Raw genomic sequence first — 18,491 nt, forward strand, 5'->3', positions numbered from 1 at the left:
ATCTTACCTTCATGTACACTCCACCCTCCCCGCCTACCTCAGGCCTGTTCACCCTGGTCTTGCTTAATCCCTGTTCCTTCTGAGAAGCCCTCCTTGAACTTTCTGGCCATGTTTAAAAAAAAGAAAAAAACACTTGCTGTCAAGTCACCTTCGACTCATGGCGACCTCACGTGTGTCAAAGTAGAGCTGTGCTCCACAGGGTTTTCAATGGCTGATTTTTTAGAAGTAGATGGCCAGGCCTTTCTTCTGAGGCACTGCTGGGTGGACTTGAATCCCCGACCTTTTGTTAGCAGCCAAGTGTGTTAACCATTTGCACCACCCAGGGACTCCCTGGTCAGATTATAATCTTCTTACTTGAGCTCAGAATTTCCTTCTACATATCCTTCATAGCACTCACTCCAGTTCTAATTTCATTTTTATTTTCCTAGTTATTTGACTGATGTCTCCCCTGGTAAGCCCCACCAGGGCAGAAACTATGAACATTTCTGCTCAGCACCGTATCTTCTCACTCGGCACAACTTGCCTGGAAGGCAGCAGATACTCAAATACTTGTGGAATGAAGGAGGTATTGATAAAATAACACGACCTGAGTGTGTTCACTGGTCTCAACCAGCATGCCCTTAAATGGCCTAGAAGTGCAGACCTAGCGAATTCCAGGACTGCCAAGCAGCCAAAAGAAGGGAGGGGGGTGCCTTAAATAGGCTTTCCAGACAAAATTCCTGAGCAAAGAGACTTTATGGCCTCTTCTGTAAAATCTCTGTCACCCTCAGTCTGAAGAATTGTTTTTCCACGGCCAGTTTCCAGGTCCTGCTTCTATTCATACTGAGGAGTTCTGAAGAAAACAGCCAGCAGCCCTTGACGCCCCCCAAGGAAAGTCACATGACTGTCTTTACAGAAACACTCGCGGAAAAAAGCACGATTAGTGGGCACCATGTCACCCCTAAAGGAGGGAGGATTTTTTTTTTTTAATTAAGTAAGGAGAGTTTACAAAGCATTTTGAAATGAAATCAAGATTCCATATCAACTTCCCAACAGTTATCCTTTATTTTCTTTAAGCTCCACATAAATATTTCAAAGCAAGAATTAACACTTCCTCGCACAGTGGTTAAGAGCTCGGCTGCTAACCAAAAGGTTGGCAGTTTGAATCCACCAGCCACTCCTTGGAAACACTATGGGGCAGTTCTACTCTGTTCTATCGGGTTGCTATGAGTTGGAATTGATTCGACAGAAACGGATTTGGTTTTGGTTTTGGTTTTGACAGATGAAGGGCAGTGGTGATTCAGTGGTACAATTCTTGCCTTCCATGCAAGAGACCCGACTTCGATTCCAGCCAGTGCACCTCATGAGCAGCCAACACCTGTCTGTCAGTGGAGGCTTGCATGTTGCTATGATGCTAAACAGATGTCAGTAGAGCTTCTAGACTAAGATGGACTAGGAAGAAAGGTCTGAGGATCTACTTCCAAAAATCAGCCAATGAAAACCGTATGGATCACAACGCTCTGATCTGCAACTGATCACGGGGATGGTGCAGGATTGGGTAAGCATTTCATTCCATTGTGCTTGAGGTCACTACTAGCCTGGGACTCCACGACAGCTGACAACACTTGACAGATGGTGAAACTGAGATTCAGGGCCAATAAGCTAGTCATGGGCACAACTGGAATCCAGCTCTGGGTCCTTCTCATTCAGAAGCCCACGTTCTTGGGACTCTGAGCTCACAGTAAACACAAATCCTGGCAAGCAAGTGCTAGGAGCTACAAGTTCAAAGCTGTAACAGCCCAATTTAAAACCCAATCAAATGTGATGAGCACTATCTGGAGTCCCCTCCACCTCCACCCCACCTCCCCACCCCCTCCACCCCAGCAACATCTTCACGCACATGCTGTTGCCCACAGAGAGGCCTCCTGGCAGAACCCAGCCAGACGCCATTTTCACACAAATGGCAGCAGGCGAACAGCAAACCCAGGACACACGGGCCAGGACCGCTTTCAGGAGTCAGCAAACGTCCCAAATCATTTCCTTCTCCTGAGAAAGACCTATGGGGAAACCATCAGAATCCTGCAGAATGACCTCCGTCTGCCTCTGACACTCACACAAATGCTGTTATTTTATTCTAAGATGTCCACTTTCAGCACGTTTACACTCACAATCAGGATGTGTTTTACAATCCATGGTCTGCCGTAGTTTAATAGGCAGTTACCTTTTCCTCTTCTTTAGTGGTCCATAAAATAATGCGGTATCTTAGACAGTCCTAAAATTCCGTGGAATATGGGATATAAATGTTGAAATGGACCTCGAAGGTGATGCTGGAGATTAGAATTTGGAATGGAAAAATTCCCTTTTGCCACAAAGGAAACCCTGGTGGTGTAGTGGTTAAGAGCTACGGCTGCTAACCAAAAGGTTGGCAGTTCGCATCCACCAGGTGCTCCTTGGAAACTCTGTGGGGGCAGTTCTACTCTGTCCTTTAGGGTCGCTATGAGTCGGAACAGACTCGACAGCAACAGGTTTTGCCACAAAAGATGAGGCTATCTTTATTACCCTATATAAGTCTCCTTCTACTGCTTAATATTTATAGCTTATAAGTATACGTAAATCTAAGTATATATCAGAAGATGTAATTTGTGAGAAGATTAAGTCAAGTCTTTAACATAGTACACAGGGCCATGGGTCCCTCCTCACAACTGCAAGCTCACCTCTTCCTAGTCCTGCACTAAGAGAAGACAAAAGAGCCATTTGCAGGTAGGTTGCTGTTGTTGGGTGCCACGGAGTCAATTTCGACTCACAGTGACTCCATGTGACAGAAAACTGCCCCATAGGGTTTTCTAGTCTGTAATCTTTACAGGAGCAGATCACCAGGTCTTTCTCCCGTGCAGTCACTGGGTAGGTTCAAACCAACAACCTTTCGGTTAGCAGCCGAGCATTTCACCACTGTGCCACCAGAGCTCTTTATTCACACCTGGGTAAAGTCTTGAAATCAGCACGCCTGTGCGTCTTCCCGCAGAATGGAAAAAACATGTTCTTCCCTAAGAACCCTGCTTCCAGTCTGGTCTGGCATCCTTCCCACAGCACCCAACACTTCTGGATTAAAGATATCATCAAACTGCAGTAGTAGCTGCTGAATCGCTTGCAGCCATCCTCATCTGCAAACTCTACGAGGGTGTGACTGTATATCATCCGTCTCTGCCACCCCCAGCACCCAATGCATGATAGAACACATAGCAGGCACCCATCAGTATTCATTAAATGAATGAAACGAAACGAACCCAACTCAGCTTCCAGCCACTCTGATCTGTCTTCTGTGTCCCTTTCCATATACTCTTCCTCCTTCTGGAACGTATATTTACCCCTTACCCATTCCACCCTTCTCTACAAACAACTCTTAGCTCAGCCTTTAAGAGTCTGCTTAAGCATCGCCTTCTCTTGGAAACTTCCAACTCCTCCAGGAAAAACCCAGTCTTTTCCTTCTCTGTCCACCCATGGACTTTTCTTCACAATCTATTGGACAATTTATGTTGCCAGGTCATAGTTGTCTGTAAGATGTCTGAATCTTCACCATCCCATGCACAAGTTGAGGGTGGAGAGTATTTATGTATCCTTAACAGCTAACAGAGTCTAGCACAGAGGAGGCATTTACACCTATTTCCTGAATGGATGGATGGATGGATGAAGGCTTGCTTGCTTCGCAGGGCTCATCTGCAGCCATCAAAGGAGAATGTTGATAAATGAAAGAGATGGCACCAGTTATGAATCAATTAGCCCTATGAAATGCATGAATGGTTTATAGGTTGTAACTCTAGAGAGGCGGCGACTACTACCTCACTCTGCCATTCCGTCATGCTCTGCACCATCCGTTTAGTGTTCTCCAGTGAGACAAAAATCATATTGTGCATGCAATCAACTATTTCCAACACATCGTCCTTTTAATCTTCTGCTCTTTTGTACGTGGTTGAGGTTAACGTTGAGAAAAGTGCTAGGCTCCTATTCTGCTCCTACACTGTGAATAACTCTTCCCTGGCTTCCGAATGCAGCCACAGGGAAGCCAGGTGTGCTGCACCTTGACAACGGTCCCCTTGCACACAGGGACATTCTGGACCACTGGTTTCCGCTCCTGCAGTCAGCCATTCGAGTCACAGCCTGCTCACTCAGTTGGCTGTGTCGGGACGAGGTTTTACCGAAGGCCAGCACTGCAAGGAAGTGCACTCGTAGCTCCGGGACTCAGTGGGTCTGTTTGGCTTGTTTTTACCAAGAATCTTCCATTGTGAATGGCAGCTAATGAATACCCCAGCCTCTGAGGACTACAGCTTTCATCTGAAATGTAATGGCTCTTTGCAGGAGCTTAGGGGGTTCAAGCCAAATGTCTCTACTGATTTATGTCAGGGACAGCTTCCTGAATGCCATGCTAGGTTTAGAAGGTAAAATGCTACCACCCCTGCTTCCACTGAGATGGAGCGAGTCCCATTCATTCTCCATTTCCCTATCACCCCGCTAACACTGGGCAGAGCTCAGGGCTCGTTGACAGCATCCCACCATCTGTACCTTTTTCTTCCTCCTCATTTTACTGCTCTAACCTGTGTTTCCCAGGGCCAGAGGGAGTAGAGGTCAGGCTGTGGTTCTCTAATGCCAACTAACTTTTGTATTTTTTGTGAAAATATACACAGTAAAGGATACACCGTTTTAACAAACCCTATAGGTACAATTCAGTGATGCTGTTTATATTCTTCAGGTTGTATAACCATTCTCACTATCCTTTTCCAAAGCATTCCACCATCAATGTAAAGTCACTGCCCCCTAAGTTTCTCATCTAACCTTTCGAGATGCTGTTGTTAACCTGATCCCCCACAGGTAAGTCTCTGAGAGAGCACAATGCTCAAGGCAGACATACCTTACTAATTAGGACTAAACTGCTGTTTGGTTCAACGCAGATTTCTGGGAAAACTTTTGGTTTAAGGTTTAAAGATTATCTCAGGGCAACAGTTCCAGGTCTAACTAACTCTTTAAAAGCCCTCTCCTGTCCATCGTCACCATGAGGAAGACACAGAGACAGAACTGTGTCCCCCAGACCAGGTCATCCTGACCTTGCCTGTCAAGAGACCTGAGTGGTGTGGGTTTTGCTGCAGGTGACAGAATCTAATTCAAAAGCTCTTTGGAGCTCAGCACAAATGCTAAGAGAACACTTGGGGACACTCAAGCAAAGAGAACCATGAGGACACCTCACAAACAACCCTTCCCAAGACAAAGAGACAGCCACAAGACCGTGAAAGTCATCTAAAGTTTTAGTAGCGCAATCACCACAGAATGAGATCCAACAATCATTTGAGAATAATTCTGAGGATTGAATTTGAAGATCTCATACCTTTGAAATGAAACATTTCACAAACTCTGCTGAAATAAGAAATACTTTTTTTTTTTTTTTAAATGAATTATCAGTTTCGAACAGCACTATATGGTCCTGGGGAGACAAAGATATTTTGCAAACTTAATACAACCAAATCTGCTTTGGGAATTATTTTCATGAGTCATTTAGGGCATTTTAGTTGTATTTTTTGTTTGTGATACAAATATACGCATACATATATACTCAGATATATATGTATGTTTCAAAATATTTCCTGCAGAAAGGAGAGTTAAATCACTCTGTATTTCTTCTTTCCACGAGTCTAAGATTGAATTATGATGATGCAAAGGTTCTTAGAATGTTGTGCTAACACTTTAAATGGCCAAACATCCAAGAAAGAAAATGATTAAAACACACCCACACACAATTTTCTTAAAATTATGGAAAATTAAGTAGACACAATTGATTGTTCCAAGCTGGTAGGAAAACTTGGGGAATTAGCATAGGTCTGGACAATCACGGAAAGCCCACAGCAAGGACCATGCCGTGACCAGCCACCAGGGATACAGGATAGTAGACTTACCGAGAACGTCCACTGGCAGGGGTGCACGGTGAGAAAGGGCAGGATACACAATTGACACAAAAAGGAAAATAATAAAGTCAAACCGGTATTCGAGCAGCAGTCTTACCTTTCTTTCACGTGTTAAATAGTCCATGGTTGGCCAATGAATTCACTCTCCTTTTCTGAGTTATTCCTCCCCCATTAATATAAACTCATTGCCCTGTATGGGTTCTATCTAAGCTTTCCAGTTGCTGTTGTCAATCTGATCCCATATAGATAGATCTTACAAGAGAACAATGCTCAAGGCAGGCATTCTTCACTAGTTAAGCTAAACTATTGTTTGGTTTTAAGAAGACGTTAGGTGATATTTTTGGTTTAAGGTTTAAAGATTACCTCGGGGCAACAGTTTTGTGGGTTCATCCAGCCTCCATGGCTCCAAAGAATTGGAAATTCTATTCTGCATTTTCCCCCTTTTGATCAGGATTCTTCTATAGAATCTTTGATCAAAATGTTCAGTAATTGTAGCTGGGCACCATCCAGTTCTTCTTGTCTCATGGCAAAGGAGGCATGTAGCAAGGTTTTCAAAAGAGAGATGAAGAATATATACCCAGAAGAAGCCAATTAGGATGCTTTAAAAGGAAAGCCTTTGAAGTGTAATTTATCATAACTTGAAAAGTATCTGGGGAAACCTAGGGAAATCAGTTTAGGGTAGGGTACAAATGAAAAAAAGAACAAAACAAAACAACAACTAAAACCATATAATTACAGGACTTAAAATTTTAGAATAACAGCAAATAGAATACTAGTATGGAACTCCATGAGTCTGTTTATAACATTAACTTTGCAGCCTCTAGTGAAAAGTGATTAATTCAACTCCTTAAATGTCAGGCTCAAGGGTTAGCATATTAAAACGTTCCAGTTGTCTCTCTCAAAAACACTCCCCGATAAACTTTTAGTAGTTAAAGACTGAAACAGAGGCTTCACCGTAATTAATTTTTTTTCATTTAAATTACTAATACTATGGGAGTTAATTAAGGTGAGAGATAACCCTACTGACTTAGTACAGTTAAGATGACAAAAGTAGGTAAAAAACATAAAACATCTCCCACTTCTGAGCCTCTCTTACTTCCCTAGTTATGTTATGGTCGATTCCATGACCCCAAAGAGAATAAGCTGACATCATGAGGCAGGGGGAGGGCCCAAGAGAGGCCACACAGAGCTCAGGGCCATTGGGTGGGTCAGCTCCACACCATTTTCACAGCTTCTTGCTGCCTTTGCTGGTTCTTGCTGTCTTTGCCTACCCTCAATCCCCATCCCCTGGTTGGCTTTTTCCTGTACCCTTGACCCTGAACTGTGTGCACTAGACCAGACCTTCTCTGAGGGCAGGAACCATCTCTTCAGCCCCAGCTGCTTGCCTAATAGGTGTCCAATAAGCATGCCTTCAACAAAAATAGCCACAGTCACCCATAACCGGATCATATTCCAAGTTGGTTTAAAATGATTTTGAGATAAAATCCAATAAAAAACAAACCATTAAAAAGTGTTTTTGATGGAAATATTCAAATCTTTGGATTACAAATGACCTGTCTCCATCATATTATAGTAAAAAAGAATCTAACAAGGAGTGTGTTAAAAGGTAATATTTGCAGATTAAGAAGCAAAGTAAATGAGTCACAGAGAAAAACTACACCCTAGATTGTCTGCCAAAGCCAAGGACTGTGCTAAACCCATGCTTAGTTGCAGGAGGGCTTTCTAAATGAAAAGAACCAGAAGAATATTTAGATCAAAGATCACAGTTTTTTGACAAAGGTGTGGCAGAAAGCTGCTTGATGATCTCTTGAAAATATACTTAAAAGGAAATGGTTGCTTGTTTGTATAAATCAGATTCCACTCTATCAGGATTAAATATGTATATAGCCAAAGCATTCATCCATGATAATATATGGTGTAAATCTTGGAAGGAACACACTTATACTTTTATAAACTGGGGTCTAGGAACCTGCTGGAGCCCTGATGGCACAGTGGTTAAGAGCTTAGCTGCTAACCAAAAGATCGGCAGTTCAAATCCACCAGCTGCTCCTTGAAAACCCTATGGGGCAGTTGTACTCTGTCCTATAGGGTCTCTATGAGTCGGAATCGACTTGACAGCAATGTGTTTAGTTGATTTTTTTTTTTTTTTAGGAACCTACTATTTGAAGGAGATGAAACAGATGCCTCAAGAGGTATTCTAGGAGTCTCTGGGTAGTGCAAACAGTTAAGCACTAGACCATTAGCCAAAAGGTTGGCAGTTCAAACCCATCCAGAGGTACCTCATAAGACAGCCCTAGCCATCTGCTTCCAAAAGGTCACAACCATTGAAAACTCTATGGAGTAGTTCTACTCTGCACACATGGGGTTGCCAGGAGTCAGAATCAACTTGATAGCAACTAAATACAAGAGGTGTTCTAGGAAAACTATAGTTAAGCAGATCCAAAATAACTAGAAGCCTCAAATGACCAGATTTCTTCCAGCCCTTAACTTGTAGGGCTTCTAGTCCATTCAGGCCATGTGACTTCTAGGGGAACCCTCCTCAACAAGAACCCAGTAAGAATGATGACTCCACGGCCTTCCAGAGGCCTACATTCACCCCCAGAAATACACAAATGTGAGCACCTGGTCAAAAAATGCACTCATATATTTTAGAAACATTTTTTTATAAGGGAAAGAAATAAAATTTGTTTTCTTGGAGAAACTAGAAGGTCATCCAGAACATTCCAAGCTACTGATCTGACTTGGCTTCTAGATGTAAGTACACCATCACAGCTACCATGTGTGGAAAGGACACTGGTGCCTGAGACAGCCAGATGTGTGGCTGCAGCTGAAAAGACAGATGCTTCAGAAAACCCTGATCACAGCCTACACTCTCTCAGCCTGCAGGCCCAAGTGCCTCAAGAAATCTCAAAACTAAATGCCAATTATTCCTGAGTCCCAGGGCCAGAAGCATCTATTCACGTCATGCAGTCCAGCACCCTATGGGTCCCGAAACTTTCTATCTGGCACCTTGATGGGGAGCTCGTTATTCTCCTAGGCAGCCCGAGCCAGTGCTGGGCATGTCTAATTGCTGGAAACTTCCTTTTATGAGGCACTGCAATCAACCTATCAGGCCTTACCCATAGGTCCAAATTCCACTAATTGGACAATGCCAGTGACTGAGTGACAGACGAAGACTGGTTTAGTCTCCTTGCAGAATTCAGATAAAAGGATTATCACTGCAGCCAAGAATTTAAGGCCTCTGAAAGGGGAACTTTGGAAAAGCTAAGGGAAAATAGCTACTTTTTCTTACTTTCTATTTTTCACCAAACTCCCAAACATTTTCCAAGCCGTAAGCGTCAACCCTGGACCATCCCTCCAAGCCCATTAATCCTTCCTATCTTTGCGTTGGCAGTTAGCTGGAGTTAAGCTCCGAATTTTTACCAGCTTGCTCTTCCACTGGGCCTCAGCTTTGATGTGGATGTTTATAAACATCTTCCTCTGCACTCACTAAAATGTTACTGGCCAGGAACCATATTACCTGCCAAACACTAGCTCCCAGGTGCCTTTGTGAGATAGAATGCAAACCGGAGAAGCACCAGACCCAAAAGAAACTACCAAGGCCAATAGTGACAGATCATCTGATCGTGGGTGAAAATTCTGCTGCTCTTATCTTGAAATGGAGCCCTGGTGGCGCAGTGGTTAAGAGCTCGACCGCTAAACAAAAGGTCGTTCAGTTCAAATCCACCAGTCACTCCTTGGAAATCCTACAGGGCAGTTCTACTCTGTCCTGTAGGGTCGCTATGAGTCAGAATCGACTCAACAGCAACGGGTTTGGTTTTGGTTTTATCTTGAAATGGTTCCATGGTTTTTATAAGATCTGAGGGGACGTTTTTCAGAAATGTCAAAGCTTAAATAAAAGCTTTATCCTGGTGCCATACGCTTCACTGAACCTTCCGTCTCTCCAAATGTACCTTCTTTTAATTCCAAATGGGAAAGGTCTCTTTAGGAAAAAGACATTTGGTTTTGGGGATTTCTACCTAAAAGGCGGGTATCTCAAATTAACACGAAACTCTGGGAAGGCAGACGAGTGCTGGGTCCCTTCTACCACCCACACAGCAGCCTGACTGAAAACTTGCACCTTATCAAGGTGACGCAGCAGACTCCAAAACTTGGTGTCAAGAAGAATAAGCTGGAAGTAACATCACCTTTTCAACTCAAGAGAGACTCTCGACATTTTAGGTTTTAGAAAAACGTTAACAAATGTTTGCAAAGTGGATGGATGTAGCCAGATTTTTCTCTTCTAATTCCAGTCCATACCAGAAGAGCAAAGATGGGTTTCGGATCTGCCAATTAAAGGGTCTGTGAATGATGATAAAGGGGGAGGTGGGAGGAGGGGATCTTGCATGGTCTGCTTTTCCTCAGTGGTGAATCAGCGAGCTCCCACCCTTAAGAATTCCATGAAAAGTCCCCTGTAGCCGTGACTCCCGGCCCTCTAGCAGCCACTTCTAACATGTTCACAAGACTTAATAAAGGGTTTAGGAGATTATAGGCTGTGAAAGATGAAAGAGAAAATGACATAATTTCTGTAATAATTACTATAGAACATTTGCATAAAGGCTTATGCACCACATGAACGCTTCCAAGAAATTTATAGGTTTCATTACAGTGCACAATAGGCACGGAAACTGTCACGTTTTGGAGACAAAGGGGAGGGGAGGGGACAAGTCAAGCACTACTTTGTAAGGGCTTCAAATTAATACATACTCTGAACTTCAAGAACTTCAACTCAGATAGATGCTATTTGCCCGTATCTGTTGTCCAGGCCTATCAGATATAAGGAAGTCTATGAACATCTTCCACTTCAAAGACCAATCGAGCATGTATTCACTTTCTCGAAATAGTAAGACTTACAACAGAATTTTAAGAGTTACCTTTTTTTGCTTTCTTCTGCAGTTTCAGCGTGTCTGAGGACTTCTTTTTTATCTCTTGGCGTGCTTTTTTATATTCTAAAGAGAAAGCAGAATATTGAATAATTGGATCATTTTGCTTAGCAGGCATTATCATCATCACAGAAAGCTATGACGTGCCATAAATAGGTTTATCAGAATACAGTGTGATAAACTCTCACGATGACATTTTACAAGCAAGGGGCTTTAAATTAAAATAAAAACCACAAAATCCATGACAATTTTTTCCTATCATATTCACTAATTCCAGTCGTGAGGAAGGGCATCATTTGGGGCTATTTTAATAAAAATTACTCATTTGCCAATGTACTTTCATTCAAATTTTCATTCAATTGTCAATGAAAACTGGAAATCATCAGTTCAAGTATCAGGAAATATTTTCATTATTATTTACTTTCCCAAGGTCCATGTCCATGGAACTTCACTTAAAAGGAACCCCATGTGGGGAAGATGCTGGCCAGACATTACAATTAATGAAAGAGTGTTGGTGCTATTTCCTTAGAAGATCAGACTGAGCTCCTTCTCATACCATCAAGGTCCTCAACAACTACCTAAGCCAGTCACAAAGATTGTCTCACCTGCCCGAGGCAATGTGCAAAGAGAACAGCCAGGTCTGGGCAGGGACACAAGGTTAGCTTGTACCATTAAAATGAGCCTTACGTAGGAATCTTTGGCATCTTAGTTTTCTAGTTCTAGTACCATCTACTTTTAATTCAGCTGATCACAATTAATGCCAGTAACAGATCAGGCTGCTGAGAGATGTTTCATGGCCAAAAAACTGCACTGAGTTTTGCAACAGGATTACCTTTGACCCATTATCTTCCAACACTGAAATGCCTACAGGAGATGCAGGGCAGAGCAAGCCCTTAGCTGTTTGAGGTGATATCAATAAACCCGGAAGAGGGCCCAGGCAGCAGCCTGCACAGTCCCCAGCTCTTCCCAGAGTACTATCTGGGTCAGACGTCTGCCTTTCTACCTTTTGCATGGTCTTTATCCAGCTGGTTTGCCACTTTCTTCCATTCCTCCATCTGTTCTTGAAGCGGGTTTATCAGGCAGTCAATTAAAGCACTTTTACCAAAAGGAGAAAGAACAGGAGAAATTAGAGCTCAGAGATACATTTTGTTGTCAGGATTTACACCTGGTTGTCAAAACATACCTAAATCACAATTACCTAAGCAAGAAAAGGCAGAATAAGCTCCCATCGAAACATGAGCTAGAGGAAAAGTTCACATCTAAATCTCCCAGCTTCCAGCGTCGGAACAGCCTTATCCTCAGAACAATTTTCAATGACTATTAAGAAGCTGTAAGTGGGACTGGCTGGAGCAACTCCACTTCTCACTTCCCTGTTTATATTCCAGTCCTCATATTAACAAGCAAAGTTACGGACCAATGGGTCACCTGCTGGCTGCACAACAGGGACCCCCTGGAGAGTTTCACAAGGTAAAGATTCGTGGGCCATACCCCATGCCTACCAGAAACCTTAGGGGTGGGGCCCCAGCATGACTATAGTTTAAAAAGACTCTCCCACCCTCCCAAAAAGACCCACAGGATTCTGATGTGCAACCAGGATTATAACCCATGAATACAGACTAACTGTGGAGAGCCTGGGAAAGAGAAGAGTTAAGAGACAGTTCTCAAGCTTGAGCTGCTGAATCACTGAGGGTGAGGGTACCCCTGGCGGCATCCCTTCATTCTGTGCAGTCTGCCAAAGAGACCACATTCAGGCACGTGGAAAGGGGCTCCCACACACAGGATCATGTGAGTCAGGGAACCATGGTTTTTCCTCTGGGCAAGGGAAGACAAATCGGCCCATTCCTACCTCATAGAGATGTTGTAGAAAATATTAGAAAATACCCATAAATGGTTCTCATTTCACTGGTGAGAACAACTAAAAAGGTGTCCCCAGACCCTCTCTTAATCCCAAATAAACCAGCTGCCGTCTAGTCGCCTCCGACTCATGGCGACCCTATGTGGGCCAGAGTAGAACTGTGCTCCATAGGCTTTTCAATGGCTGATTTTTTGGAAGTAGATCACCAGGCCTTTCTTCTGAGGCACCTCTGGGTGGATTCGAACCACCAACCTTTCCGTCAGCAGCTGAACATGTTAACTGTTTGTACCTGGGTTTTCTGAAAATCTTCCGAGTTTTTGACATGATTTTCCTGCTTTTCTTATCAGGGCCTTCCCTTTCCTCCCACCTTCTTTCTCTAGCCATCAACATACTCACTCCCTCACTTGTTTCCCATCTCTGTTCAAATGTTTCTTCTCCCTGATAACTCAGCGTCACACAGCTGGCCACCCATGCCCTATATCTCCTTGTATTTCTCCCCATGTCACTCACCCTTGCCTGATGCGATAGCAGGTTTCTTCAGTGTAGAGAGTGTAAGCTCCCTGAGAGCAGGCTCCTAGTTCCTGCTGTACCCCATACACCTACAACAGTGCCTGGTACACAGTAGGTGCTCAGCAAGCAGTGGTTATTGAATTGGGGGTCTCATCATAAAAGCAGGGTGAAGTGCCAGAGGGCTGGCACAAAAATGAACGAGATGATGTGTGAGGAAGCAGCTTGTAAGCTGTAGAGCACTTTACAAACATGAGCAAGAGGGAGGGAAGCCAATGTCCCATTGCCCACTACTCAGGTGCTTTTTGGTTTGTGAACACTTCATTAATTTTTATAAGAACCCTTCAAAGTAGAATTATTATCCCCATTTTACAAGGTCCGAAGTCTTAGCCCAAGATCACTGTCGTCGTTGGATGCTGCTGGGTCGATTTTGACTCACAGCAACCTCATGTGACAGAGTAGAACTACCTCATAGGGTTTTCTAGGCTGTAATCTTTATGGAAGCAGATCACCAGGTCTTTTTCCCATGTTGCTGCTGGGTGGGTTTGAACTGTCAACCTTTCAATTAGCAGCTGAGCACTTAAACCATTTGAGCCACCAGACCCAGTGTTAAGTGGGAAGGTCAGGATTCGAACCCAGGTGTGCAGAGATGAGTACTTCTACTATGTTCTGTTGCCTACCACGGTGGCCCTGCCAAGTGGACCACAGTGATTTCACTTTGGCTGGCATTTACACAACTCGCTACCCATAAAGCAGAACTGTGCAAAATTGCTGAATTATGCAGATCTGCTGCAAACCAGTGTGCATTTTCCTTTAAACACTGGTGACCCCAAATCCCCATGTCAGCCATTGTCATATCTACCCATTCTGGACACAAGAAAGCCAAACAGGAAGCTGGCTCTATGAGCTTCTGCTTCACTATGGGTCTGAAGGAAACTCTGAGGTGGAGGTTTCCAGGACAGAATGGCCTTCTCACTCTCCTATCCTGCATCTCCTCTTCCTAGGAGGCTCCGCAGGGTGCTGGGGGCCCGGAGTACTCAGCAGGGTGCAACAGCTCATCTCCTCATCCTGACGGAGGGTGAGGAGCACAGACTAGATCCTGCAGGGAGCACAGGCCCCGTAAGGGCAGGAACCCAGGCCACCTGGGTCTCGCTGTGTCCCCGGTGCCAAGACCAGTGCCTGGTTCATAGCGGATGTCCAGTCTATACCTGTTCAATGACTGAGCAGAGTCAAGGGGGAAGACGGGCCGTGAGGTTTCACATGCTATGGGGAAACTGCCTCCCGTGAGTTAAGCTACACGCCACTGCCTCCTCCACCTGCAGCCAGCAAGGGCGTCTGCCACCTGGGCTCGGATGCCCCTACCTCGAAAACTGCCTCAGCTTGGCTTCGATGCTTCTGTGTCTCATGCACATCCTGGTTAGAGCAGATCCAATCTCCCTGGTGCCACCTGAAAAAGCAAGAGAGGCAAGGTTGAGGGACGGGCGACAAGTTGCAATCACTGAGATCTTTAAGTAGAGAATGAAAGAATTGAAATACAAGCCAGATGTCACCATGTGGTAAAACCTAAGCCAGTGAATTTCAAACTTCTGACCATAGCCCTCAGGAAAAAACAGGTATTTTATATGAGGACTCAGGATACATGTCTGATTTATATATTTACATTTAAATACACACACACACACACACATAAATACATACATATATACAGACATCTGTGTATGGTGATATATGGATATATAACCAAAATGAAAGTTATCCTTACTGTATGATACTCTGATATTGTCTATTCTGATTTTTTATAAATGCTGACTGTGATCCAGATATTGACTTTACAACCCACAAACGAGTCCTGAGTTTGATCAAAATAGTGTCTGATGTTTAGGGAAAAGCTGTAGATTTTTCCCCCCACTTCTGCCAAAGTAATCCTCTCAATATTACTGAAAACAGCTAACAAGGCCACTGCAAGCTAACTATTTCAGAACACGTGTTCTAGAACATAAGTAATTCAGAGAACAGCAAAACGAAGGCAAGTGAGATAACAGAATATCTTTGAAATGGGTTTGGCTAACACCAGCGAAAAAAGGTCCTTACGCTCAGCAAATGGGTGAAGTAAGCTGCGGTATAGTATGATTTTCCTGAAATGCTTGTCATACTTTCCCCTGTAGCACACCCTCTTCTGAGATGATTTTAGAAATCTTCTCTTCCTTCCCCCTCTTAGAAACAATGCTTCAATCAGCATTCACCTGGGCATGGGGGGTGGGGACAGCAAATTGTAACCACAGATGGTAATTCTTCCCTGAACGCTGGAAGGCCAGGCACAATTATAAACGTTATGAAAACACTGGAGCTTGTGAAATGAGGGAAAAGCGTCCAATGAAGCACTATTTTTAACAGGCGAGGCCTTCAAGGGAAAGCCGCAGGAATTCACAGCAGGTTGACCCAGGTCAAGTTAACAGAAAAAAATCCCCTCCTTATTAGCACCTGGACTATCATGGGTTGTATTTCTCTCTCTTCCAGAAAATGCCGATTTGCTGTTTCAGTTCCACCCATTTTCCGTTTTATTCTACAAAACTAACAGGTTTCTAGAACAAGGACAACTAAAACAACACAAAACAATTAATAGTCACATGTATTATATATTAACATTTATATATTTTATTTATTTAGTCAGAAAAGAGAAGTCTTCTCAGGAAGATTTTTCCATTCCTCTAAAACAGTGTTTCTCCATCCTGACACTACTGACATCTAGTACCGACTGACCTTTGTTGTAGGGGGCTGTCCTGTGCATTGTACAATGTTTAGGAGCATCCTTGGCCTCCACCCAAGTCAGCAGCATTCCCCCGATTTGTGACAACCAAAAATGTCCCTGCACCCTACCCAAAAAAAAGTCCCTGCCCCCCCCCCCACAAAAAAAATCAGTTGCTGTTGAGTCAATTCTGACTCACAGCGACTCCTATGTGTCCGAGTAGAACTGTGCTCCACAGGGTTTTCAATGGCTGTGAACTTTCGGAAGCATATTGCCAGGCCTTTCTTCTGAGGCACTTCTGGGTAGACTCAACCCTAAAACCTTTTGGTTAGCAGCTGAGTGCGTTAAACCATTTGCAGCACCCAAAAACCAAAAAACCCACCGCCGTTGAGTCGATTCCGACTCATAGCGACCCTATATGACAGAGTAGAACTGCCTCATAGGGTTTCCAAGGAGTGACTGGTGGATTCTAACTGCCGACCTTTTGGTTAGCAGCTAAGCTCTTAACCACTGCGCCACCAGGGCTCCCTGCATCACCCAGGGACCCCAAAAATGTCCCCAGACAGTACCAAGTGCTCCCTAGAGGGCAAACTCGCCCCCTGTTGAGATCAACTGCTCTAAAAAAAGAACTTGAGCAAGAACTAAATGTCACCTGAGGCTGACTTTTTAAAATGGCCAGAAGTCTCTTTAAAATGTTGTCCTTTAGCTCCTGGCACCTGTACCCACTCTTTGCAGGCAGGGGAAACGGTGACCATCTCAGCAGCTCCATCTACCGCGGTTCATATGGCTCCACCAGCAGAGGGCGCTGTTTTCTCAATATCGACCCACCTTCTGGGCTCTCCTCAGGTTCTCTAAGCTTTTATTGCTTATAAGCAAGGATGAAGAACATTTTATCCCTAGGGAAACATATCCTACTTTTCCTGGGCCTTCATTTGATTAAAAGTTAATAACCTGACCACATAAGGAAACTAGCACACTCATTCACTGCTGGTGGGAGTGTAAACCAGCGCTTCTTTTCTGGAGGAAAATTTGGCAGCATCTATCAACAAAGCCTTAAAAACATCCACCCTCTTTGACCCAGCAATTCTACTCTTAGGGACTTAACCTGAGGAAATAACTCAGGATGAGATCAAATTCTTCCCTATGAGGACAGTCATAGTAAAATCTAGAAACAAAATCCCATTATAGTGAGCTGGTTAAATAAATCCAGAGCACCGCTACACACAACGGACTAGGATGCAGGCATCTGAAATGCTGGAGAACCTTTAAGGTTGTGGGAAGATGAGCCAATCAGGATGTATCAGGCACTGGTATAAATACCCTACACATATTAACAGATCCCTGGGTAGCGCAAATGGTTAAGTGCTCAATAACTAGCCCGAAGGTTGGCAGTTTGAACCTACCTAGAGGAACCTTGGAAGACAGGCCTGGAGATACGCTTCTGAAGTCACAGCCTTAAAAATCCTACACAGCAGTTCTACTCTGCACACAGAGGGTCGCCATAAGTCGGAATTGACAGTAATTAACAACAACACATACTGACTCACATGATCCTCACAACACCCTCAGGAGGCTGATAATATTATCATTCCTGTTTTATAGACAGGAAAAGTGTATCAAGTAATTTGTTGAATGTTTTACACTGCTGGTAAAAGCACTGGTAGTTCAGTGGTAGAATTCTCGCCTTCCACGCAGATCTAGCTTTAATTTCTGGTCAATGCACCTCACGTGCAGCCACCACCTGTCTGGCAGTGGAGGCTTGTGTGCTGCTATGATGCTGAACAGGTTTCAGCAGAGCTTTCAGACTAAGACAGACTAGGAAGAAAGGTCTGGCAATCTACTGCAGAAAATTAGCCAATGAAAATCCTATGAATCACAATAGTCTAATTCACAACCGGTCAGAGGGATGGTGCAGGGCGGGGCAGCATTCCATTCCGCTGTGCATGTGGTTACCAGGAGTTGGGGGCTGTTGACTCAATGGCAGCTAACAACACACTGCTGGTAAGTGGGATCGAATCTAGGCTGTCAGGCTCCAGAGTCTGTGCAATGAACCACCCTGCTATATGGCATTTATACACAAAGGGAGATGGGAAGGGGCAGAGACCAGAGCCTAGAACACTATGCTAAAGCTTACTTATCTACATACTGTGACTAGTAGTAAGGCTTTACAGCTCAGTTATCTCATTTTGATTCTTGAGCCTGGAACTGCCAAGCTGCTACCACGGGGATCAAGCTCCGATCCTTGCTAAGTGACAGAGAGCTAAGTGTTGGAGAGCTGCTCCATTGCCCTCCCATGCCTCAGTTTCCCCAAGATACAATGAAAAGGTGAAAAAAGATCTCCTCAATAGTCGGCTCCCCCACCCATTTCTCTGCTCCATGACTTCTGCCACCTTCCCAGATATTTTCCATAGATCACCACTGATCTTTTATCATCCCAAGAAAAGTTCGAGGCTTAACCACGGGACAACAGTGACAATTTCTGAACAGTCTGCATGCATGCCACCACTGGCCTCTGAGGAACAGGAAGCTCGATA

The 18,491-nt window shown here is 44.1% G+C and overlaps 1 protein-coding gene across 2 annotated transcripts in view; it reads right to left on the reverse strand.

The window, feature by feature from the left end:
• MTSS1 (MTSS I-BAR domain containing 1) overlaps positions 1-18,491 on the reverse strand; it is a 194,876-nt gene that overhangs the window by 23,889 nt on the left and 152,496 nt on the right. For both annotated transcript variants that reach the window (XM_004372998.2, XM_023728185.1), the window contains exons 4-6: positions 14,574-14,658; positions 11,853-11,944; positions 10,841-10,915 (exon numbers count right to left, since the gene is read on the reverse strand). In XM_004372998.2, the coding sequence (XP_004373055.1) occupies positions 10,841-10,915; positions 11,853-11,944; positions 14,574-14,658 (252 nt within the window). The remainder of the gene's footprint in view (positions 1-10,840; positions 10,916-11,852; positions 11,945-14,573; positions 14,659-18,491) is intronic.

This window comes from Trichechus manatus, unplaced genomic scaffold, assembly GCF_000243295.1.
Source record: "Trichechus manatus latirostris isolate Lorelei unplaced genomic scaffold, TriManLat1.0 scaffold00022, whole genome shotgun sequence".
Lineage (NCBI taxonomy): Eukaryota > Metazoa > Chordata > Mammalia > Sirenia > Trichechidae > Trichechus > Trichechus manatus.